Source organism: Leucopleurus acutus, assembly GCF_964270905.1.
Source record: "Leucopleurus acutus genome assembly, chromosome: 2".
Lineage (NCBI taxonomy): Eukaryota > Metazoa > Chordata > Mammalia > Artiodactyla > Delphinidae > Leucopleurus > Leucopleurus acutus.
The window spans coordinates 141,248,171-141,275,425 of record NC_139143.1 but is presented as its reverse complement, the minus strand read 5'-3'; the positions used below and the strand labels follow the sequence as shown (position 1 = coordinate 141,275,425).

The 27,255-nt window shown below is 40.1% G+C and overlaps 1 protein-coding gene across 3 annotated transcripts in view; it reads left to right on the top strand.

Moving 5' to 3' along the window:
- Positions 1-27,255, top strand: part of NFIA (nuclear factor I A) — a 391,209-nt gene that overhangs the window by 253,187 nt on the left and 110,767 nt on the right. For all 3 annotated transcript variants that reach the window (XM_082834089.1, XM_082834088.1, XM_082834087.1), the window contains exons 5-6: positions 4,862-4,979; positions 11,183-11,310. In XM_082834089.1, coding sequence (XP_082690215.1) covers positions 4,862-4,979; positions 11,183-11,310 — 246 coding nt within the window. The remainder of the gene's footprint in view (positions 1-4,861; positions 4,980-11,182; positions 11,311-27,255) is intronic.

The window sequence follows — 27,255 nt, the reverse complement described above, 5'->3', positions numbered from 1 at the left end:
TGCCCTGGGATGTCTATCTTTACAGAGCTCAAATTGCACTCAATCTAGTTGGGTAGAAAATCTTATGTATGAGTTAATTAAAGAATGATGAAGCCTATGGTCAAGTACACATGGAGCAAAATCAGGCTTCACAATATACAGAGCAGACAGGAAATGTTGTCGTTGGTCCAGTCCTTCCTTGACATCCCCACGTTTGACTGGCAGTGGCTATAAATCTCTGCACCACACCAGCAGGAAGTTAGTCATTAGCTTCAGAAGCCCAGCATGACATCCTGGACAGACACCTGACAAATCATTTAACCCTCTCTCGACAACTTATTTCCCTAATTTGCAAAAAGGATGTAATACCATCATTAGCTAAGAAGCACATTTTGTTATATACATCTTTTTGATATTTTATATTTATTAGAATAGTATAATCGTTTGCTCGTTTATGCCCTTCCATAGTGTATAATTAGAAACATGTCTTTTATACCTGTTTACTATCCAGAAAGAGGTGACAGATACCAATTGTGAAAATCCTATTTTCTTCCTTGACAGTGTAGTTTAGGTCTCCATTCCCTTTCACCAGGACTCCGGAATCAACCTACCAACTGACTTCCCCACCTCCGGAATCTTGGTCCCCTTATGCGCTTTCTGTATGCTGTCGTTATATTAACATTCCGCAGATTCAACAATTATTTTATCACCCCGCTACTCAGAAAATGTCATGGTTTCCACAGATCACTCACTTACCTCCTACCTCCAAACTTAACGTACGTACTCTTTTGCTTAGAAACCCTCTCCTATCTCCTTCTGGGCCTCTTTACATCCCAACCATCCTTGAAGGCTCAGCTTAAGCACCCACCCTTCCTGGAGTATAACCCTTTTTCTGATCCCACAAGCCAGTGGGATCTGTTACTCCTTTGAACTTTCCTAACACATTCTTTTCATTTTGCCTATGACATTTAACACATTCAGCCTTGCATTAGATATTCAGGTATTATTTTATTATTCTGCTAGGTTGTAAACCCTGTGGGGACAGAGATACTACATACCCTTTTAGCACCTCAAGTTTAAGGCCAATATTGTACATGAAAGTCAGGGTGCTGCAGCAGGAAAAGCACATGTTTCGATGTCAGACATCCTTGAATTTTAATCCTGGCTCTCTCTCTTTCTTGCCTTTCTCTGATCCAGGACAAGTGATTTAACCTCACTCCAGGGCTTAGTTCTCCTCAGCTAGAAAATGTACCTTTCCTGAAAAGATTGTTTTGAGGCTTAAGTTAGATAATAAAGTGCTTCTCAAAACATGGCCCCCTAGGTACTCAGAAAAGCCTGCTGAAAGTACACCTTTTGAGTTCTTAGTTACTTGTCAAGGCTATTCCTGTTCTTCAGATTAGAGGCACTGAGAATACCCAACCCATTGCAAGGATACTTTGACCTCTACACTCAGATATAAGGCTTTCTCTTTGGCTGTCCAGTATCACTGAATCAGAATCCACGCCAATAAGCTGACATTCATGCCAAACATACATACAGACAGCACCGGGTGATGTTTCCTTACAAGACTCTTTTCAAGAAGGCAGAATTTGGTTGCTCTTTTTTAGATTATAGCTACAGTGTACTAAATGGATCACAGGAGGTAAATATACAGGCAAGTTAAGGAACATTTCTGTGGGCTTAATTATTTTTTTATTCTCTCTGAGAAGTAGACACACCACATGCACGCATGTATTTTTCTTCCTTCACCTGTTCTGGCTCCCTTGACATTGTAAAAATATAAGCAAGGTAAAAGATATTTTCCAGGGTAGAACATGATAAAGTGTTAAATGGAAGAGCAGCTGGATGTTCATCAATAGGTGGAAGGCCTCAGACTTCTCTCAGTGGAGTCAAGTCCATCTCACTCACATCTTGCTCTGTTTTTCCTTCCAAGAGGGAGGGAGTGGGGTCATGCAGTTTCCACGGCGCTCCATCCGGCGGAAGCCTCAACCCCATCTTGAAACTTGTGAAGAAAATCTAAATCCAGACCCATGATACTGATTAGCTTTATCCTCTTTTTTAGTTAACGAGAGATGCCAATCTCTAAGCTCCATGACGGCACAAACATTAAGCACCTATTATATGCCATGTTGCTAAAAGGGGTAATGGGTGGTCCATGCCGATATTAGAGCAATCCCCTCCACACCCCATGGCCTATTTCAGACATAAAATATTATGAAATCAAAGGGGAGATTATGTAAATAAATTTAATATAAAAAGCAAATTTGGGAACGACTAGCAAAATTATTAATTAGAACTCCCTTTACACTTATTGTCAAGCCTAACCATTTGTTTTTGAAGTAAAGGCCTTCCTCCATAGAGCCTGTCATTGAGAAATGTGTCTGAATTTCAGAAAGTATATGTGAATTTCAGAGCCTTCTATTTCTTAGCGGTGACTATTTCTATATAACAATAGTTGCGATTAAGGTTTAGCCATTGCTATTAATCAAACAACTAAATGTTTATTTTAGAAATTGCTGTGTCCTCTCATGCCTTTTCTTGATTCCATAGTTTTATTATGGCTTCACAATTCACCCAGTTTCCCAAGCAGCCGTCCTGGGAATTATCCCATACTCCTCCTTTTCCATTATTACCACACTCAAGAAGTCAGTACATTTTCTCAATTCTAACTCCTAAACAGCGGTCACCAGGCTCCTTTCTATCCCTTGAATTTAGACCACACCCCCATCTTCTTTTATTTAAATGAACTCCACTGGCCTCCACGGTTTTACTGATTATATTCTTTAACTGCCACGCCTACCCACTCCAAGCTTACCCTCCTGACAGGTGGTGTGTCTAGCTTATAAGTGCAAATTTGATGACAGCATTCCTATACTTTGTTGGTTCTCCTTTGACTAACAATCAATTCCATTTGACCAATGCTTACTGACTGCCTCCTGGTGTCAGGGATTGTATTAGATACTAGCAGTATAAACCCAAAAGTCCCCAGTGATAGTGGAGTGTGATAAGTCCTTTAATAGCTTATAAACTTGGGAATCGACTGAACTCAAATTCATGTTCCTTAAAGAAACCTACCTACCCTTCATGACCTGACCTTAAATCTCCTCTCTTTTCCCCATGTATTATATACTACATCATATCAAGTTATCAGAAATCCAATCACATTTTATGTACTCTTACCTTTTTTTTTTTTTTTTTTCGGTACGCAGGCCTCTCACTGTTGTGGCCTGTCCCGTTGCGGAGCACAGGCTCCGGACGCGCAGGCTCAGCGGCCATGGCTCACGGGCCAAGCCGCTCCGCGGCATGTGGGATCTTCCCAGACTGGGGCACAAACCCGTGTCCCCTGAACCCGTGTCTCAACCACTGCGCCACCAGGGAAGCCCTGTTCTTTTACCTTTATAAATGCTGTTCCCTCTGCCTAGAATGCCTCCATTCCTCTCAGTTGGGTAAATCCTACTTGTCCTTTTAACATGCTTCCATAACATTTAACAGGCATCACATTTACTGAGGCCCTTTTACTCCCTTGAACCTCTTATCCCTCAGCTGGGTTACATACCTACTTTGTGCAGGCATATCAATTTAGGAATAACTCTAGCAAAGGACTTATCAGACTGTATTGAAATTCATCTGTCAGCCTCACTCTCTAGAGCTGTTTCAGGGTAGGGACCATGTCATTCATTTAAGTGCCTTCCTTACCCAGCACAATTCTTAGCAATAGCAGACTCCCAGTAATCGTTTGCTGAAAGAATGAAAGTCCCTGGTTCATGATTTTCCTAATTATCCTTTCTTCTTATGGATATGAGCCTCTATTTAATTTATTTATATATCCACTTCTGTGGGCTTAAAACTCTCAAACTAATGCCTCAATACAGAAATATATGCATCTATTGCTCCCACCTTGTGTAATCTTTCAAAAGAACAGATTATTTGCACTTATATAGTTACATCACTGATTTTACACAGAATTGTTTTCCAAGATTGATAGATGTTATTTATTCATTTGAAAATATTTATTAAGCTACTCCTGTAAACAGGATATCCAAGACATAAAAAAGTACAGAGAATCACATCTCCCACAAGGGTCAGCTCTGAAAATCATGTGTTGTCAAAGTTATTTTTAACAGTCCCTTAAGTCAGAGGTCGGCAAATTCTTCTATATAAATATTTTCTGCTGTGTGAACCATATGGTCTCTGTCACAGCTACTTGTCTCTGCTGTTGTAGTGTGGAAGCAGAGACAGTATGTAAATGAAGGGGTGTGGCTATTCCAGTACAACTTTATCTACAAAAATTATGGCTCAGGGACCATAGTTTGAGGACCCTGCCTTACATTAGAAGGTGGGACAAATAGTAAAGTAAAGATGTATGCAGGGTGCTGAGGTGATTTGGAGTAAGGAGAAATCACACGTTTCTCAGGGCAAGAAATTGGGAATGAGTGGCCTAGAAAGATGAATTTGCAGTTCAGAACTAATTCCAAAATACAGGTGAGTGGAAGCTCTCAGGATCAGACAAAGTTAGAAAAGCCCAGGGAGTATTTTGTCTGGTCATTTAAGAAAAGTTTCAGACCAAAACGTGGAGGTATTTTTGTTAAAAGCATCTAGGAATGTTGCAACCTTGGTGACAATTTACCATTACAAAAAGAGAAAAGATGAAAAGGTGTGTTATAAAAAAAATAAAAATAAATATGCCCTTCCGATGTAGATGATTTTTATTGTCAATATTCTTTTAAGGTCCGAGTTCATTACTGATTATTTTTGATGACCTTACCATATAAATTCAAAAATAAAATGTGTTAAATGCGACACTGAAATATGCTCTCATTGGTCTTTTATTTACAGAACTTACCTGATATTTCTTTCCTTTTTTTTTTTTTTTTAATTCTAGCACCAATAGCTGCAGGAACTGGCCCAAATTTTTCTCTCTCAGATTTAGAAAGTTCTTCATACTACAGCATGAGTCCGGGAGCAATGAGGAGGTCGTTACCCAGCACATCCTCTACCAGGTAATTTGATTGATGGCTCATAAAGAGGTCATAACTCATAGTTACATACCTTGATTTTAACTCTGGTCCTGCTAGACACTTAGCAATGTGTCTGTAGTAGTAGAAGATACTAGAAATGGGTTCAGCCCCAGTGGATTTTCAGTCTCACTGGGGAGAGAAAGCAAATGCGTATGCAGCATGCATATATGTGTATACACACACAGACGACACACACACACACAAGTCAGTGAAAACTTGTGTGGCATAGGCTGAAAATAGTTAAAGACAACTTTATCCAAAAAGAGTGACTTGTGCTCAGCTGTAAACTGTAAGCACTGGTCGGGGTTGGTGAGATGGAAAGTAAAGGAATGGTGTTCTGGGTGGGGTGGAGACACGAGCGAAGGCATGGAGGAAGGATGGATGATGAACATAGCAGATTCTCAGGAAATTAAGGACAAGCCTTGACTAGGGAAAAGGGGGTGTGTTTGGGCTTGTTTGGCAGAAAGCTGACACTGGTGACGTCAGTCCCAGTCTCCATGCCCACAACAGACATTACAGCTCAGTCCCAGCTCTTTTCCTACTGAGCCCCGACAGGTCTCAAAATCCAGTCTACTGGAGTTGCTCTGTGAGATGCAATCTATTTGGTATCCTGGTGTGAGGATGTAAAAGCAAATGCAGTCCCCCAGCCGTGTGAGGCCAGATCATAAACACTGTTACACCGGGAGACCTTTAAAAGAGCAAAGCTAAAAGAACATAACCAGATAACAATTCTGGGGTTCTTGATTCCCTTGAGGTCACAAAGCCAAAATCAAAATGAAGCATTTTGCAAGATCCTGTTGTCTCTAGATAACCTGTACCAGAGGGAAAGGGATTAGGCATTTAAACCCACAGTATTCTTTTACAAATTGGCTTTAGCACTGGACTGTGACAACAAAGAAAAGAATGGTGCAGAACAATCTTTAATGTTTGTGTACTTCGCAGAAAAACGTTTGACAAAGGTATATTCCTCCTCAAGCAAGTACCAGAGTTTTAGGATCTAAAACAATGGCCAGATGATAGAAATTTTCCATGGTAGAGATTCATTCTTACCTTGACTTTTAACCGTATTTTAAACATATATTTAATCATTACTTAAAAAAAAAAAATCAGCTTAGTCATTACCAATACCTTGAAGACAGTTAAAGAAACAGTTATTCCTTAAATATAACCACCAGATTCTACCATCATCTTTCTTGCTGTTTAAATGTCCCCCTCAGTTCACTGGGGTATCAGCCCCTCAGGAAAAAAAAAGTCTCCAATCCGAAAAAAACACTTATAATAAAAGAATGAGATTGTGAACACATTTGGATGTTAATACATTTTGAGGATTTTGAATGTTTGCTGATGGAAGAGACATTGGGTGTAACTACACTCAGTGAACATGAAAGAGCTTTGCAAATACTTGTGGTCAGTGATTAATTTAAAAGTTGATGGGCTATTTGTTTTTCATATGTGTGCTGCGTATGTACCATGGACATCCCAAATATCCTTCAACTTCTCCAGCTGTTTTGTTGCCTTTTGCTGTGATTCTCTGTGTGGAAACCTGGTTATTAATGTTGTTTAAAAGGCTAGTGTTGTTCCTATAATCTGCAAATAACTAACCCTGATAAGGTGCTAATTATAAACAGCATCAGTAGTTAATAACTTGGTAATATGTTTGTTTTGCTCACATTAGGCTCTCCTAAGATGATTCTTTTAAAATTATTCTTTAACTATATAGACTCAGCAGAATTATCTGTGTACGGGTGAGAAAATGTGCCCAGAAGAATGCCCCAGATTTACATATAGAAAAGTTCATCAACCAATCAATATTTGTTCACGCTGTGCCACTATTAATTGGTCACCTGCTCTGTGGCAGGCATTGTATTAGGTGCTTTACATCCCTGATATGAGTTAATCTTCACAGTAATTTTACAATAGAGCCAGTGTTGCCATTTAACAGTGGGTCAGCCTAGAGCTCAGAGAAGTTAAGTAACTTGCCCAAGGTGACACACCAAGTAAATGACAGAGTCTACATTCAAACTCAGGTCTGTTGGAAGTTTAAAACCATGCTCTTTTCACACTGAATCCTCTTAGGAATGAGGCTCTCTCTTTTAGTAAGGAACAATAGAATGGGAAGCCCCCAGAAAGGAATATCCAGCATCTCTGCTTTTCCTGGACACTTAGCATTTACTATTTTGAATTATTATTATCATCTTTGAGGTATGTACAGGTCCTGCTTCCCCATCTGGACTGTAAATCCCTCAGAGAACAGTGTCTAAGTCTTCTAAATCAGCAACAAACATTTATTAGGTCCCAAGGATGTTGTCCTAGGCACTGTGGATATAAAGTCAAGTACAGGAGCTTTGCAATCTCGAGGTAGAGACTAACAAATGAATGGAGATGGTCAGTTCAGGGCACTAGGAACGCTCAGGAAAGATGTGTTTTGCTGTTTTGTGGGGACAGGGTAAAGCTTCTAGGCTCTGTATGTAGTAGGAACTAAGCAAATATTCGAAATGAAGGTAGTAGTCTTACCTTAATTTCTAGGTAGAATTGATAGGAACAAAACAAATTCCACACACAAGAGACACTGCTTGGAAGAGTATTTAGCCTCCCTCTTATATAGAGATCTTACTGGTCCTTTCCAGGGTTCCTCAGATGTTCCTGGGAGAGTAGAATCAGTGTGTTAGAAAGTCAAGAGCAAGAAACCAAAATGAACGACTGATTCATTTCTAAATTTAAAAAAATTAAGAAGACTGATAAGCATTAACTGTAGGTTCTGTAACCCTTCATAGTAAACATCTGCAAAAGCATAGAAGGGTACTGTAAAAATTGGGATAGTGTATACTTTTTTTAATCCCAAAGAACTTCATCAAGATAAATCAACTGCCAAGTTTGTGAAGTCAGTAAACTTTGTCTTGGAGGCCCTCCACTCGTCCTTCCTGGCACTTCTAACTTCCTTCCCTCCTGCATCCTGTTCTCTCCTCCAACCTGTGTCTCCACTTCCAAACATTTATCCTGTATCAACCCTTGACAGTCCTTGCTTTCAAACTAAGGGGTCAGCTAATATCTACAGATTCTTTCACCTTTAGGATTTATTAACTGCATGAGTATTTGCGTTTTATTAGAGGACACCAAGGAAACCAAAAGCTTTAGAAACTCAGAGAAGTATTAATAGGGGGAGAATGACGGGCAGTGAAGTTGGCCTTTTGGGTGGGATCTCACTGAGTCATGACACTTGGGCGAATCCTTGTCACAAGTACTCATATGACTGTTTCTAAATCTGTAGCCAAAAAATAAATAAATAAATAAATAAATCTGTAGCCCAGTTCAGCAGTTTTTGAGCATCTGTTATTAGTCAGAGATACTGTGATAGGCACTAGAGATTAAAAAAAAACAAAACAAAAAACCTGACAGTCTCCTTCCCCACAGATCTCACAGTTTTATCAGACTACGCATGTCTTACCTTTTATTTGCCAAGGAACATAAGGAAAATATTTATTTTGTTTCCAATTTGTATTCTTCCAACTTCCAAAATTATTTCAAGCGGTTTTCAATTTAAAAACACCACAGATAGTATTAAATATAGAGAGGACAGAAACCATATGGAAAGATAGGAGAGATTATTATATCAGGAACGTGAACCCAGAATTATGCCTTACGCTTAGCCCCGAAATTCCTGGTTGCCAAGGCAAGAAGAGGAAACGCTAGGTTATATAATGTGCATTTTCTAATAAAAGGAAACAGTAGAAATTCATTTAGAGACCATATTTTTTCTGGTTTTATGCATTAGGAGGAATTTTTGTGTGTATATCCTTTTATAAAGGACTTCTATTAGATGCAGTTTTACATAAAATACAGAAAAGTTCTTTGAGTGGCTCTTTTTCATTGAACTTCAAGGAAAGCCAAGCAAAGAACATTAAATAAGCTACTAAAGGTTTTTCCTTTGGGTACTAAGCTAGCATGCTACAGATATGTTGCTTTCCTGTGGTCTGGCTTTAATGAAAATAGAACTTAAAGACTAAGAATCCTGGAATGCCAAATTTAATAACTAGAAATTCGTACCTTGAACTGGGTCCTCTGCATTTTTTTACTCAGGTTGCTGCAGTAGCCTCTTAACTCTCTCCCTGGGGAAGGTTCCATCCCCTTCTTTTCCCTTTGCTTTTCGGAAGCCATCATCTGTGCAACTACCAGAGTGACCTTTCTAACAGATGACTCTGATGTCACTCCCTGTTTAGACTTTTTCAGGGAGTCTCCATTGCTTATAGGATAAAGTCCAGACATACAATATCTTCTATCACCCCTATCCCCTTCTTTTGCTCTGCCCTTCCTACTACTTCAGCCATAGCAAACACCTGCCAATTCTCTGCATGTGTCACACTCTGCTCATGGTGTTGTTAGTGCCTGATACGCACCTCCCTCCTGGAGTGATGTTCAAATTAGCAGATAACCTGTGTGACTCAAGCATACCAGTTAGGACAGACCTGCCCTGCCACAGTGTGAAGTCCTGGAATGCCCCCCTGATATGCCAAACCTTCACCCTTTAGGTTTGGGATCATGAGTCTGTTCTGGCGCAAAGATGGGATGACAAGGTTGGGGGAAATGTATGGGGCATGGGACAATGGCACTTTGCCAACTGGTAAAGTATTTCAGTATTTTAAAATCCAGAATGGCTGCCTGAGGGGTGCATCAGCTGAATAACAGCCTGTCTCTGCCCTGTCCTTCTTTCTGCCCCATCTCCTGACACTCTCTTACAGACAGTTCAGGAACCATCTCCTATGGGAAGCCTTTCCTGACGTTCCCTGTGTATCACTTTTCCTAACTCCTTCAAAGAACCCACTATAACCTCTGTGTGGTTCCATCATCATACCTGTATTTCTCTTTGTTTACCTCTCTGTCTTCATCCATGAGATTCTAAACCCCATGGAGACGGGGGTTATGTCTGATTTATTTCAATATAGCAGCATTTAGCACAGCACCTGGCATGCAGGAGGTGCACAATAAGTGTTTGATGAATGAACACATATTAAAAATTCTGTACCCTGACACAGGAGGAAGAGATTTCCCAACAAGCACTTGCACCAGGTATGAAATCTACCAATTCTGGTATGTTAGTGGCATAATCAGTTAACACAATAAGAACAACATTAGCAACATGTAGCATTTCACTACCTTTTAACTCCTGAAGTCTCAAATTGGGAGGAAAAAAAATTCAGCCCTTTAACTGGTAGAAAATATTCTGGACATGTCCCAACCATACCTATGCAAAACTAAAACATCCCCACCCTGATGGCATAGAATTTCATTTTGGTAATTTTGTTGTAGAGAAAGTGCATAAAAGTCACTGGGTCACTTTTTTTTCCATGTCCCTTATTCACACAAGGAAGTGTACTCCTTCCTTCTTTTTTTCTCGGTACGCGGGCCTCTCACTGTTGTGGCCTCTCCCGTTGCAGAGCACAGGCTCCGGACGCGCAGGCTCAGCGGCCATGGCTCACGGGCCCAGCTGCTCTGCGGCATGTGGGATCTTCCCGGACCGGGGCACGAACCTGTGTCCCCTTGCATCGGCAGGCGGACTCTCAACCACTGTGCCACCGGGCAAGCCCATTCCTTCTATTTTTATCTTGTTTGTTCACTGTTTTATCTCTAGTGCCTAGATCAGTACCTGGACTGCTGTCTCTGTGCAATAAGTATTTTTTAAATGAACAGATCTAAATGGAAGATGAGAAAACATGGCAAAAAAACAAACAGCAATCTGAGCTTTTCTTCAAGGGTCATGCACCCTGATTTTTCTCCTTTCTGGGGTACCAGGAGGGACTGAATTGATGTCTAGGGACATTGCTGACGGCTACGCCCCAGCCACTGCTCTAGGAGATGCAGATGTGAGCTTACTACTGACTCTTCCAGGTGGAGACAGGAGCGGGAGCCAGCCACCCGTTCCTCAAAGGAAAAAGGAACCGGAGGTGGGGGGGCAGCAGAAACTTGAGTGACAATAAAAATCAAACCCAGACACTTGGAACAACCAAGACCCAAGACTTTGTTCCACATCCAGTGACTCACTAAACTGAACAAGAGCCTAAAGAGAGACCATGAACTACACTGAGTTACCCAACTGCTTCCTCCCTTGCCTTTCTTTCCACCAGAGATGCCATGTCCAGGAGAAAGGTGCTTTGGATGACTTTTAAACATGTACCTGTTTGTTATTTCAGCTCCACAAAGCGCCTCAAGTCTGTGGAGGATGAAATGGACAGTCCTGGTGAAGAGCCATTTTACACAGGCCAAGGGCGCTCCCCGGGGAGCGGAAGTCAGTCCAGCGGGTGGCATGAAGTGGAGCCAGGTAAGCGGGCTGGGCATTGGGCTTGCAGCCGCCCCTGTAAAGTCCAGGATGCGTGGGAGTCCACGCCAGGCATAAAGGGAACACAGCAAGCTCAGAGCAGTGGACTTTTTCCACGTGAACACGTGTTTGTACCTGACTGCTGCTTTTATGAAAGGGTGGTAGCGCAAGGATGCCATTTAACTGAGAAGAGAGACTGGGAATGGTGTGTAGGGTTTTCTACTCTTACATCTTTTCACCTACACTGCAATCCAGCGTTCCATTTGCCTTCGCTTTCATTTTATGCTAATTGCCTTTTGGGTCTGGTTTTATCTTTTAATAATCAAAATAAAAATCTATCAACTTTTTCAACTACATTGATAACATTAGAAAGGTAGAATGGGTTCCCTGTGTGATAGCTTGTACTTGGATCTTTATAAAATGAGGAGACTTTTAAATATGTTTTCCTGTTACTGGATTTCATCATGATTCTTTTTCTATTTAAAAGGAACAGCTATCTTTATGCCCCTCTTTCATGGACTAAGCAAATGATGACTGCTAGTTTAACCTCCTGGGGTAGTTCAGTCTTGGCTCTGGAGTCTTGAGTAATGTGACTAATTCTGATAGCAGAAGCTTTTTGAAACTTTTCTCAGTGTCTAATCTCCACATGGGCAAGGGAAAATCTTCTCCAGTGGCTTCCTCGATATGCAAAGTCAAATGCTGTAGAGAATAGAGTGGGCTTTGGAAAAAGACAGGCAGAGTGTAATCCTGACTCCAGCTCCTGCTGGCTGTGTGATTATGGGCAAATTACCTAACCTCTCTGAAACTAATTGTCCCCATTTTTATAATCTGTCAATAATAATAGCTATGTCAGTGCTCTTGAGAATTAAATGAGGTAATATACATAACCTGTCTGTGAATCACACCTCGTACAGTAAGTTTGAAAAAATTTCCCCAACCCGTGCCTCAGAGTAATTCCCTGCAAAAGCAGACAAGCGCCAAGAAAATCTCTGAACCCCTTCATCTTCAAATCTTAACTTTTTTCTCTCCTCTCTAACATATCAAAAGAGAATCCTCAGAGGGTGTGACTAAAAAGGAAATAGCACAAGGGAGATTTGGGGGATGATGGAACTCTTCTGTATCCTGTTTGTGGTGGTGATGGACAGGAATCTATACATGTGTTAACATTCATAGAAAAGTATGCCTTCCACTCCTGAACCCCCAGGCAGTTTTGCTACATGCTAATTAAAAACAAAACAAAACCTCAGGCCCCACTGTCTGATTCCTTTATCTTGTTCACTTTACTAAAATGCAGAAATTTCACTTTGCCTTACTTCTACCTAATCTTTTCACCCAACTCATTCATTCATTCACTCACACCTTCACTGGGAAATTTTCTCATGATGAGGAACTATGCCTGGTTCTGGGAACTCAAGGATGAATGGGAAGGCTATGGCTCCTGCTTTCAAGGAATTCACAGTGGGGGTGTGGAAGAGACACATAAGAAGATCTTTAGGGGAGATTGGTTCAAGATGGCGGAGTAGAAGAACGTGCGCTCACTCCCTCTTGTGAGAGCACCAGATTCACAACTAACTGCTGAACAATCATGAACAGGAAGACACTGGAACTCACCAAAGAAGATACCCCACACCCAAAGACAAAGGAGAAGCTGCAATGAGATGGTCGGAGGGGCGCAATCACAATAAAATCAAATCCCATAACCTCTGGGTGGGTGCCTCACAAACTGGAGAACAGTTATGCCACAGAAGTCCACCCACTGGAGTGAAGGTTCTGAGCCCCACGTAAGGCTTCCCAACCAGGGGGTCCGGCAATGGGAGAAGGAATTCCCAGAGAATCAGACTTTGAAGACTAGCGGGATTTGACTGCAGGACTTTGACAGGACTGGGGGGAACAGAGACTCCATTCTTGGAGGGTACACACAAAGTAGTGTGTGCATCAGGACCCAGGGGGAAGGGGCAGTGACCCCATAGGAGACTGAACCAGACCTACCTGCTAATGTTGGAGGGTCTCCTGCAGAGGCGGGGGGTGGCTGTGGCTCAACGTGGGGACAAGGACACTGGCAGCAGAAGTTCTGGGAAGTACTACTTGGTGTGAGCCCTCCCGGAGTCTGTCATTAGCCCCACCAAAGAGCCCAGGTAGGCTCCAGTGTTAGGTTGCTTCAGACCAAACAACCAACAGGGAGGGAACCCAGCCTCACCCATCAACAGTCAAATGGATTAAAGTTTTACTGAGCTCTGCCCACCAGAGCAGCACCCAGCTCTATCCACCACCAGCCCCTCCCTTCAGGAAGCTTGCACACGCCTCTTAGCTAGCCCCATCCATCAGAGGGCAGACAGCAGAAGCAAGAAGAACTACAGTCCTGCAGCCTGTGGAACAAAAACCACATTCATAGAAAGACAAAATGAAAAGGGAGAGGGCTATGTACCAGAGAACAAGATAAACTCCAGAAAAACAATTAAATGAAGTGGAGATAGGCAACCTTCCAGAAAAAGAATTCAGAATAATGATAGTGAAGATGATCCAGGACCTTGGAAAAAGAATGGAGGCAAAGATCAAGAAGATGCAAGAAATGTTTAACCAAGACCTAGAAGAATTAAGGAACAAACACCTAGAATAATTAAAGAACAAACAAACAGAGATGAACAATACAATAAACTGAAATGAAAAATACACTAGAAGGAATCAATAGCGGAATAACTGAGGCAGAAGAAAGGATAAGTGACCTGAAAGACAGAATGGTGGAATTCACTGCTGCAGAACAGAATAAAGAAAAAAGAGTGAAAAGAAGTGAACACAGCCTAAGAGAGCTCTGGGAAAACATTAAACACACCATTTGCATTATAGGGGTCCCAAAAGAAGAGAGAGAGAAAGGACCCGAGAAAATATTTGAAGAGATTATCACTGAAAATTCCCAAACATGGGAAAGGAAATAGCCACCCAAGTTCAGGAAGCGCAGAGAGTCCCAGGCAGGATAAACCCAAGGAGAAACATGCTGATATGTGTAGTAATCAAATTGACAAACATTAAAGACAAAGAAAAATTATTAAAAGCAACAAGGAAAAAATGACAAATAACATACAAGGGAACTCCCATAAGGTTAACAGCTGATTTCTCAGCAGAAACTCTGCAAGCCAGAAGGGAGTGGCACCATATATTTAAAGTCATGAAAGGGAAGAACCTACAACCAAGATTACTCTACTTGGCAAGGATCTCATTCAGATTTGACAGAGAAATCAAAAGCTTTACAGACAAGCAAAAGCTAAGAGAATTCAGTGCCACCAAACCAGCTATATAACAAATGCTAAAGGAACTTCTCTAAGTGGAAAACACAAGAGAAGAAAAGGACCTTCAAAAACAAATTCAAAACAATTAAGAAAATGGTAATAGGGATTTCCCTGGTGGCGCAGTGGATAAGACTGCGCTCCCAATGCGGGGGGCCCGGGTTCCATCCCTGGTCAGGGAACTAAATCCCACATGCATGCCACAACTAAGGTTTCCATTGCACAACTAAGGAGCCCTGGAGCCATAACTAAGGAGCCCTGGAGCTGCAACTAAGACCTGGCTCAGCCAAATAAATTAAATAAATAAATATTAAAAAAAAAAAGAAAATGGTAATAGGAACATACATATTGATAATTACCTTAAATGTGAATGGATTAAATGATCCAACAAAAAGACACAGGCTCACTGAATGGATACAAAAATAAGACCCATATATATGCTGTCTAAAAGAGACCCAATTCAGACCTAGGGACACATACAGACTGAAAGTGAGGGGATGGATAAAGATACTCCATGCAAATGGAAATCAAAAGAAAGCTGAAGTAGCAATACTCATAGCAGGTAAAATAGATTTTAAAATAAAGAATGTTACAAGAGACAAGAAAGGATGCTACATAATGATCAAGGGATCAATCCAAGAAGATATAACAATTATAAATTATAAATTATATATGCACCCAACATAGGAGCACCTCAATATATAAGGCAAATGCTAACAGCTATAACGGAGGAAATCGACAGTAACACAATAATAGTAGGGGACTTTAACACCTCACTTACACCAATGGACAGATCATCCAGACAGAAAATTAATAAGCAAACACAAGCTTTAAATGATACATTAAACAAGTTGGACTTAATTGATATTTATAGGATATTCAATCCAAAAACAACAGAATACACATTTTTCTCAAGTGCTCATGGAACATTCTCCAGGATAGATCACATCTTGAGTCACAAATCAAGCCTCAGTAAATTTAAGGAAATTGAAATCATATCAAGAATCTTTTCTGACCACAATGCTATGAGATTAAAAATAAATTACAGGGGAAAAATGTAAAAAAAACAAACACATGGAGGCTAAACACTATGTTACTAAATAACCAAGAGATCACTGAAGAAATCAAAGAGGAAATCAAAAAATACCTAGAGACAAACGACAACGAAAACACAACGATCCAAAACCTATGGGATGCAGCAGAAGCAGTTCTGAGAGGGAAGTTTATATAAATACAAGCCTACCTCAAGAAACAAGAAAAATCTCAAATAAACAATCTAACCTTACACCTAAAGGAACTAGAGAAAGAAGAACAAATGAAACCCAAAGTTAGTAGAAGGAAAGAAATCATAAAGATCAGAGCAGAAATAAATGAAATAGAAACAAAAAAAAACAATAGCAAAGATCAATAAAACTAAAAGCTGGTTCTTTGAGAAGATAAACAAAATTGATAAACCATTAGCCAGACTCATCAAGAAAAAGAGGGAGAGGACTCATCATTAAATTAGAAATGAAGAAGGAGAAGTTGCAACAGACACCGCAGAAATATAAAGCATCCTAAGAGACTACTACAAGCAACTCTATGCCAATAAAATGGACAACCTGGAAGAAATGGACAAATTCTTAGAAAGTTATAACCTTCCAAGACTGAAACAGGAAGAAACAGAAAATATGAACAGACCAATCGTAAGTAACGAAATTGAAACTGTGATTAAAAATCTTCCAACAAACAAAAGTCCAGGACCAGATGGCTTAACAGGTGAATTCTATCAAACATTTAGAGAAGAGCTAACACCCATCCTTCTCAAACTCTTCCAAAAAATTGCAGAGGAAAGAAAACTCCCAAACTCATTCCATGAGACCACCATCACCCTGATACCAAAACCAAACAAAGATACTACAAAAAAAGAAAACTACAGACCAATATCACTGATGAGTATAGATACAAAAATCCTCAGCCAAATACTAGCAAACAGAATCCAACAGCACATTAAAAGGATCATACACCATGACCAAGTGGGATTTATCCCAGGGATACAACGATTCTTCACTATATGCAAATTAATCAATGTGATACATCATATTAACCAATTGAAGAATAAAAACCATATGATCATCCCAATAGATGCAGAAAAAGCTTTTGACAAAATTCAACACCCAGTTATGATAAAAAACTCTCCAGAAATTGGGCATAGTGGGAACCTACCTCAACATAGTGAAGGCCATATATGAGAAACCCACAGCAAACGTCATTCTCAGTGGTGAAAAACTGAAAGCCTTTCCTCTAAGATCAGGGACAAGACAAGATGTCCACTCTTGCCACTATTATTCAACGTAGTTTTGGAAGTCCTAGTCACAGCAATCAGAGAAGAAAAAAATAAAAGGAATACAGATTGGAAAAGAAGAAAGTAAAACTGTCACTGTTGCAGATGACATGATACTATACATAGAGAATCCCAAAGTTGCCACCAGAAAACTACTAGAGCTAATCAATGAATTTCGTAAAGTTGCAGGATACAAAATTAATGCACAGAAATCTCTTGCATTCCTATACACTAACAACAAAAGGTCAGAAAGAGAAATTAAGGAAACAATCCCATTCACCACTGCAACAAAAAGAATGAAATACCTAGGAATAAACCTACCTAAGGAGGTAAAAGACCTGTGTTCGGAAAACTATAAGACACTGATGAAAGAAATCAAAGATGACACAAACAGACACAGAGATATACCATGTTCTTGGATTGGAAGAATCAATATTGTGAAAATGACTGTACTACCCAAAGCAATATACAGATTCAGTGCAATTCCTATCAAATTACCAATGGCATTTTTACAGAACTAGAACAAAAAATCTTAAAATTTGTATGGAGACACAGAGGACCCCGAATAGCCAAAGCAATCTTGAGGGAAAAAAACAGAGCTGGAGGAATCAGAATCCCTGACTTCAGACTATAGTACAAAGCTACAGTAATCAAGGCAGTATGGTCCTGGCACAAAAACACAAATATAGATCAATGGAACAGGATAGAAAACCCAGAGATAAACCCACGCACATATGGTCAACTAGTCTATGATGAAGGAGGCAAGGATATACAATGGAGAAAAGACAGTCTCTTCAATAAGTGGTGCTGGGAAAACTGGACAGCTACATGTAAAAGAATGAAATTAGAACACTCCCTAACACCATACACAAAAATAAACTCAAAATGGATTAAAGACCCTAATGTAAGACCAGAGACTATAAAACTCTTAGAGGAAAACATAGGAAGAGCACTCTTTGACATAAATCACAGCAAGATCTTTTTTGACCCACCTCCTAGAGTAATGGAAATAAAAACAAAAATAGACAAATGGGACCTAATGAAGGTTAAAAAGCTTTTGCACAGCAAAGGAAACTATAAACAAGATGAAAAGACTCTCAGAATGGGAGAAAATATTTGCAAACGAATCAATGGGCAAAGGATTAATCTCCAAAATCTATAAACAGCTCATGCAACTCAATATTAAGAAAACAAACAACCCAATCAAAAAATGGGCAGATGACCTAAATAGACATTTCTCCAAAGAAGACATACAGATGGCCAAAAGGCACATGAAAAGCTGCTCAACATCATGAGTTATTAGAGAAATGCAAATCAAAACTACAGTGAGGGGGCTTCGCTGGTGGCACAGCTGTTATGAATTTGCCTGCCAATGCAGGGGACACGGGTTCAAGCCCTGGTCCAGGAAGATCCCACATGCTGTGGAGCAGCTAAGGCCGTGTGCCACAATTACTGAGCCCGCATGCCTAGAACCCGTGCTCTGCAACAAGAGAACCCACCACAATGAGAAGCCCACGCACTGCAACAAAGAGTAGCCCCCGCTCACCGCAACTAGAGAAACCCCATGCACAGCAACAAAGACCCGCACAGCCAAAATTTTAAAAATAAAATAAATTAATTAAAACAAAAAAAAAACTACAGTGAGGTCTTACCTCATACCAGTTAGAATGGGCATCATCAGAAAATCTACAAATAACAAATGCTGGAGAGGGTGTGGAGATAAGGGAACACTCTTGCACTGTTGGTGGGAGTGTAAATTGATACAGCCACTATGGAGAACAGTATGGAGGTTCCTTAAAAAACTACAAATAGAACTACCACATGACCCAGCAATCCCACTACTGGGCATATACACAGAGAAAACCATAATTCAAAAAGACACATGCGCCCTAATGTTCATTGCAGCACTATTTACAATAGCCAGGTCATAGAACCAACCTAAATGCCCATCGACAGATGAATGGATAAAGAAGTGGTACATATACACAATAGAATATTACTCAGCCATAAAAAGGAACGAAACTGGGTCATTTTTAGAGATGTGGGTGGGCCTAGAGACTGTCATACAGAGTGAAGTAAGTCAGAAAGAGAAAAACAAATATTGTATATTAATGCATATATGTGGAATCTAGAAAAATGGTGTAGAAGAACCAGTTTGCAAGGCAGAAATAGAGACACAGACATAGAGAACAAACGTAGGGACACCAAGGGGGGAAAGCGGTGGTGGTGGTGGTGGGATGAATTGGGAGATTGAGATTGACATGTATACACTAATATGTATAAAATAGATAACTAATAAGAACCTACTGTATTAAAAAAAAAAAGTATAACCCCAGACTAACCATGAGAAGGACATCAGACAAATACTAGTTGAGACTCACTGTACAATATATTTGACCACTACTCTGCAAACTGTAAGGTCATCAAATATAAGGAACGTCTGACTAACTACCACAGCCTCGAGAGGCCAAAGAGGCATGACCCCAAAATGTAGTGTGCGGTGCTGGATGGGATCCTGGAACAGGAAAAGGACCGTGGGTAAAAACTGAAAAGATGGGACTCAGGTGTGAACTTACAATAATGTATCCATATTGATTCACTAATTGTAATAAACATACCATAGTAACGTAAAGTGTCTGTAGCAGGGGAAACTGGGTGTGGGTATGTGAGAACTCTCTGTACTGTCGTCACATTTTTTTCTGTAAATCTAGAGTTTTAAAAAAATAAAGCTTATTTAAAAGAAAAAAAAGAAGATCATTATGTGGTGACATGGGAGTCGCAAGGATGGGGAATTGGCCTCGGGTGCTGCCGTTTTCTAACTGTTATCAACACAGCATTCAAGGTGTGGCGGGTCTTCTACAAAGGCCACGCGTCAGCTTCACTCCACACTGATATTCATGCCAGTTTGCTGAAAGCAACTAAGAAATACACCCAGGCCTGAATGAACATGCTGACCACCCAGGCTGCCAAATGCATCATCAGCGCGACCTCAGGACAGTGCCAATGAGGAGCTTATGTGCTATTAAAAAATTTGCAGATCTAAATGTTCTTTGAACTCTTTTTAAAAGGCCAATTAAAGTCCTGGCCCGTTTACCTGCTTTTGTGAAAATCAGAATCAAAATATATAAGTTTGGGACATTGTGCCTGAGGGTCATACTGATGTGGTTTTATACAGACTGAGGTGCTTCACTGTGTCGATGTACATGCAGCTCCTCCACCGTAAGCCTGTCCTGTCAAGGTCGATTCCTTTGGGGCCTATCTGGGGGAGGTGGGAGTACGTTGAATATAGAGTACCTTGACCTCGTGACTCTTTTATTCAGAGTAATTCTATTCTTCTCTGCATGTTATGATTCAAGTGACCATACATTTTAACATCTGAATACCTATATCCTTTGTGGTCATTAAATAACTAAAATTTAATGGCTAAATCCTTTTTGGGAGGATATATATATATATATATATAAAAAATATATATAGTAATAATACTACATATTATACTATATGTATATAGCATATATGTACATATAGTATAATATACTGTATATACTATACATATATATGTGTGTGTATGTATATATATATGTGTATATATACATGTATATATGTATACATGTATACATGTATATATATATATGTATGTATATATATAGAGAGAGAGAGAATAAGTGTATATTTGTAGGGGGGTTCTCTAAGAAAAAAATTTATATTTTTAGAGAAATCCCTCATAATTATACTGTATTCCTGCACTGATGCTCCATTCTCTATCCCTATTTCTTTACAGAAAAATGCAGTTTCATGGTGTATGTGCAGGGGGTGGGGGAGGACAGTGAATAAATTTACATTTGGCCATATTCAGCATAGAAAGTCATAATTGAAACATGGCCTGATGGGACATTAAAACTCAGCTGAAGGATGTTGTACATGTTCGTGGTGACTTTGGTGTCATTAACTCACACCAGCCATTTTAAATGGATAATTTATGCTGCCAGATGGTCCTTTTTGGGGATTTTCCATCCAGCCCAATCCCCTTTTTGGCAGAGAGGACACCCTTCTGTTGTTCCCACACTGATCCGGGACTGCATAGCTTTTCCCCAGGGGTACAGTTCATTGAGTAGGAGGCTTTTAGTGATTCACGCATGTAAATTACCTTCAGAACGTGTTTGGCGTTATGTATATCTGAAGGCACCAGCCGCCTCGTAGTTGCCTACATTTGGGAGAATTCTCTCAAGCAAGTACTAAAGGATACTTTGTTTATGCCTCAGATGTGACCCAGGAAGCAAGGCCTGTACTTATTCCTCACTCAGAGAGCTTTGCATCTTGTTTACCTGCCCTCAAATGCTTTTTCAGTGCTCCCCGGCCAAAAGAGGGCCGAAGGTTGCCAGAAGAGACAAATTTCCTGGAGCAACAGGAAGGCTTTGGAAAGTAAAACAAACCAGACATGCAGTAAATTACATGGGCTCTTTCAAATGTCTTTTGTAGTATCCTGTTCCCCATTAGTTTATCTCAGCACTTTTAGTGCACAGCTCTTATTATCTGGGAAGAGGGGCATAGGAGATTAAAGATGATGTTAGTTTAAAAACATCAGACAACCTCAAGCTGACTTTTGCTTCTCTTACAATGCTGCATTTGTTCTTTCCACTTAGTTTCGTTTCCCAGTTATCTCAAAACTGGGTTAGATTCGAAGCTTTGAAGCTAATCATGCACTGATGAAATGAGTCCTATGAAATTCTATCAAGCAAAAGTGCACATACCATCAACTCTTGTTTATCTGTACAAATGAAAAATTGCAGAGGAACTGATAATGCAAATAAATAGGAAGGAAACCAACAGGCAGGCGCCTACGCTGGGTCAGACGCTGCACATGGTGCTTTCATATATATGGTAATGATTATAGTTATAAATTGTTTAAGTACCTCCTGTGTACCAGGTTTTTTTGTTTTTTTTTTAATTGCCCTAAATCATGCAAGTAGAATGAGCTTGCCTCTGTAGAGATGAAACTGAGAATTATAAAAAATTAGGTGACTTGCCCAGCGCCACAGAGGTAGTAAACCTGTGGATCCTGAATCCAAATTTCAACCTAAATCTGATTGCGGAGTATAAGTTTTGTCTTCTGTACCCAGAAGACAAATAACCTCTTTTACCATAAACATTTATGCTTGTATTTTAAGGTCTTATGTCCTGAGCTTGTATTTAAATATAAAGCATAACAATGAAAAATTTTTAAAAATTACTCATCAGAAAGACCTGAAGAATCCCCCACTTTCCTTATCCCAAACCCTTGTCATGCACCCAGGCCAGAGAAGGAATGTGGGTTTATTAAATACGCATAGGATATAATATATGAGCAAACGGTATTAACCGTTAACAAAGTGAAATATCTACCATTTTTTGCCCATAAAATCAAACAATCCTCAGCATTGAGATCTTTGTTCAAATAATACCTTATCACAGAGGCTTCTAGTGATCTGAAATAGCTGCTGTTTCTCTTGCATCATCCTATAATTCATAACCCTGCTTGCCTTCCTTTCTTCATACCACTATCTCTTGTTATCATATGTTCTCCCTCTAGAATATACACTCTGAGCAGTGGGGCTGAGTCTGTCTTTTCCACTGCTGTACCCCCAGCATCCGTGACAGTCTGCCACATAATAGGTACTCAATAAATGTTGATTGAGTGAATGAATGAAGCCTATAAAGCAGGGAATTTGGGTGCTTTCCATAAATCTGAAAGCAGATTTTGCCACCCGTAATTCTCTCAGAATTGATGTTTACTATATTCTCAATCTGTAGGCTGTTATTCAGTCAAATCCAATTATTAGCAAGTAGTAAGCAAAACAATTGCTAAGGCTCAACCATGGGCCCTGTTGACAAGTGGTAGTGTTATCAAATTTTATTACAAGTATCCCTCACATTAAAAGGTATCCCTTTAAGTGAATCAAACCTTTTTTTAAAAGATAATACTTTATTGTTTTCTAAGATAATACTATTTTTAAAAAAAGATAATTCGTTATCACAAGCTCTATATCAAGAATCTCAATAGGGCTTCCCTGGTGGCGCAGTGGTTGAGAGTCCGCCTGCCAATGCAGGGAACACGGGTTCGTGCCCCGGTCCGGGAGGATCCCACATGCCGCGGAGCGGCTGAACCCGTGAGCCATGGCCGCTAAGCCTGCGCGTCCGGAGCCTGTGCTCCGCAACGGGAGAGGCCACAACAGTGAGAGGCCCGCGTACCGCAAAAAAAAAAAAAAAAGAATCCCAATAGTGAATCTTTATAGAATGTTTTATGTAGCCTTCCTGATTTATGTCTGAAAATTTTAAGATTTCCACGTGAAATTTTCTTTTATACAAGCATAAGTAACACCCATATGAGACACTATGAGATCTGTATCACGTGAGGTCTAATCTTGCTATTCAAAGTGTGGTCTGAGGACCAGCAACATAGCATCACCTGGGAGCTTATTAGAAATACAGAATCTCAGGCTCTACCCAGGCCCACAGAATTTTAGCAAGATCTCTGGGTGATGCTTACACATGTTAGGGATTGAAAAGCCCTGATCTAGGCTCCTCCTCTGATTATTCCTTTATGTAGGCTCTCACCACTCAATCATTGCCTTGTCTAGCGGCACCCTGAACTTTCAGTGTTGCGCTCCCCCAAGCTTTCTCCCTACTTTAAGTAGGAATGCCTTTAACACTCTTCTAGATAGATAGAAATCTAGCCTATTTTCAGACAGATCAGAGAAGATGGTACCCTCACACAGTGATTCATACCTCAGTACAAGAAAGAAACTTTTCTCTTCTGCCTCTCTCATCTTCCTCCATTTGAAGTGCATGGAGAAGAAGAGCTGGTCATCTAATCAGTATAGTTCAAGTCGAGCCAAGTCACTGAATCTTTATTAAGTGCTGACTGTGTACAGAACAGAGTAGTTACAAGATGACCCCGTCAAGTCCCTGTCTTCAAGGGCAAACCAAATTTCCTCCATTGTCAGTCACCATCTGTAAGATGGGCACTGTTGTTTCTGCCCCATCTCTGTCGCAAAGTTACAACAATCAAATGATGAACTTGAACTTCTGTTCCAAATGCCAAAGTCCTTTGTTAAAATTAATGTTCTTTAATCATGTGAAGTATCATTAGAATTATTTTTTTTCCCTTTTTAATTTTTTTTACATCTTTATTGGAGTATAATTGCTTTACAATGGTGTGTTAGTTTCTGCTTTATAACAAAGTGAATCAGTATACATATACATATGTTCCCATATCTCTTCCCTCTTGCGTCTCCCTGCCTCCCACCCTCCCTATCCCACCCCTCTAGGTGGTCACAAAGCACCGAGATGATCTCTCTGTGCTATGCGGCTGCTTCCCACTAGCTATCTGTTTTACGTTTGGTAGTGTATATATGTCCATGCCACTCTCTTACTTTGTCAAAGCTTACCCTTCCCCCTCCCCATATCCTCAAGTCCATTCTCTAGTAGGTCTGTGTCTTTATTCCTGTCTTACACCTAGGTTCTTCATGACATTTTTTTTTCTTAAATTCCATATATATGTGTTAGCATATGGTATTTGTCTTTCTCTTTCTGACTTACTTCACTCTGTATGACAGACTCTAGGTCTATCCACCTCATTACAAATAGCTCAATTTCGTTTCTTTTTATGGCTGAGTAATATTCCATTGTATATATGTGCCACATCTTCTTTATCCATTCATCCGATGCTTGGATAAAACTTAGGTTGTTTCCATCTCCTGGCTATTGTAAATAGAGCTGCAATGAACATTGTGGTACATGACTCTTTTTGAATTATGGCTTTCTCAGGGTATATGCCCAGTAGTGGGATTGCTGGGTCATATGGTAGTTTTATTTGTAGTTTTTTATGGAACCTCCATACTGTTCTCCATAGTGGCTGTACCAATTCACATTCCCACCAGCAGTGCAAGAGTGTTCCGTTTTCTCCACACCCTCTCCAGCATTTATTGTTTCTAGATTTTTTGATGATGGCCATTCTGACTGGTGTGAGAGAGACAAACCCTACCCAGCTCATGGTGGTTGGATTAAATGCTATTGGAGTAAAAGGAGAGAGCTGACTTTAGAATTAGGGACACTGTCCTCAAAAGGAGGCAACGAAACTGGGTTTCCATTGGAACCCAAATGAGAAACGCTCACACACTTGAAAGTGAGACATGATGTCTCTTAGCCTTTCAGTCATTGGTATATATATAAATTTAAGTGTTCTTCATATACCTTTCTTTCTAAGATACATATATCTTGCAAGCCAGCTTTGTGGCTGTCCTGTGAAACTTCTCAGGTTGTCTGTGTCCCCAGAATTGACTCACCCGAGGGTTCAGTGGGCTTCATGGATTACTGAGTTGCACCCCTTTCCACATTTGAGACATACATACCAGTCAATTTCAGCACAGTTAAAGATAGTTTTTATTGTGAAAAACCATGAAGTTATAGGACTTTTTCAGTGAAATTTAGTTCTGTGTTTGAAAATAGGAGCCTCTTACTCCTTAATTTTTCTCCTGTAGGGAAGATATTCAGAACTCTAGCATGCCTTGAATTATTTTGTGATTGTAAAACCTTATTAACAGACACCATTACTTTAGCCAAGATGCTGGAAGTTCTAAACAGTTCAGTGAAAAGTTCTAAAGTCAAATTTGGTAAGTAGTAAGTTTAGCTGTAGTCCTTTCCTTAAAAACTTTCAGAGATAAACTTCTTTCAGAGATAGATTTCTTCCCGAAGGCTTAGCAGTCCTCATTTTTGAAGGTTAAAATTAAGCACTGTGATAGCATACTGTCTATTCTTATCACAATTATTAAGTCAGGAAATACATTTTTAAAGGCATTTGTAGAAGAATATTTGGTAAACATCTCGTCAACCAGCAGCCCAGGACATTTAGAACCAGAGTTCAGTGTCACAACTGCTAGGAGCACAATTGGATTTTGCAGACTTACGTTGGTTCATTGTAGTTTTCAATACTCCATAATAAGTTCACTTGGATTCCCAACCCTGATAGTCCTAATTTGACTGTCAACAGTCATTCATCGGTTGTAGGAGTGGGGGAAGTTTGCCAACATAAACTTGTAGCTGAGAAGCATAGGCAGAGCCCCATTATCGATGCCAATAAAAAGGCAGCAGACTAGTAACAGTAATACATCGATCATGGACACTCAGCTGTACTGGCATGTATTAGGGGAAATGATGAAATCTCCCACAATCTCCTGCTGTAATAGGAAGAGTCACTGTTACAGAACACTGCCATAGGATCAGTGTCTTGGCTTTTCTTCTACATTTATAGAGCAGTGGGAAGTCATCATTATGTGACAGCGTTGTCTCCCATTATCTCTTTAGTATTGGCACTTGCTCTTAGAGGCTGGTGCACCAGGGAGCACCACTACAGTAACAAGGGTTCCTGCTCTTTAGTGACCCTCTTTTAGCAGAGAAATTTCATCCAAACAAGGTGTTATGAAAGGAAAGCTATATTACAAAATGAGCATTCCTTAACTACCCTTCAAAAATGTCCGAATTTTCTTCATCAAGCCTATTTTTTAAAGCCAAAAAAGGGGCGCTAAAACAACCTATTGTAATTGGAGTCTAAAACGTTACCTATTAGAAAAAAAGAAATACTCTTCTCACATACGTGCACGTACACTATATATGTGTGGGTGTGTGTTTGTCAAATACGTAGATATGGTAGAACATGGTCCAAAAAATGACCATTGTATACCTGAAGCCTGTTATAGTACCTGGCACATGGTAACCATTCAACCAAGATTTGTTGGATAACTAAATAAAGAATAAGATGGGGAGCACACATGTCTTATCTTGTCCTTTGAGGAGGGCAAAGTGCTCAGGAAGCAGAGTGCTGCGTACATCTGTTGAGTGAATGAATACAGTTCGACTTGCGTCAGAGAACTCAGATGCACGATTTCGTGAATACAGAAGCTCCCAGGAAAACAGATGCAGCATTTCAGCTGGTCTTATCTGAGTAAATAAATTACCCAAGTCGCCAAATTTTTTATTTCATGTTTGAAAATGAAGCTGTGTTAAGTATGCTAGAAAGAAGGAAGGAAAAATGTATCCTATACCTTAGGTTTACACGGGAAATCTTCCTCCCTCCCCTGTTCCTATCACCGTCTTCAGTACAGCCCGAGTCTTAGGTAGCAAAGAGCTGGCTCATTGAGTGGCCTTATTTAGCACATTGTAAGGAGGAGCTTTAAAGTAAATTTCAGGGACTTCCCTGCTGGTGTAGTGGTTAAGAATCCGCCTGCCAATGCAGGGGACACGGGTTTGATCCCTGGCCCAGGAAGATCCCACATGCCGCGGAGCAACTAAGCCCGTGCACAACTACTG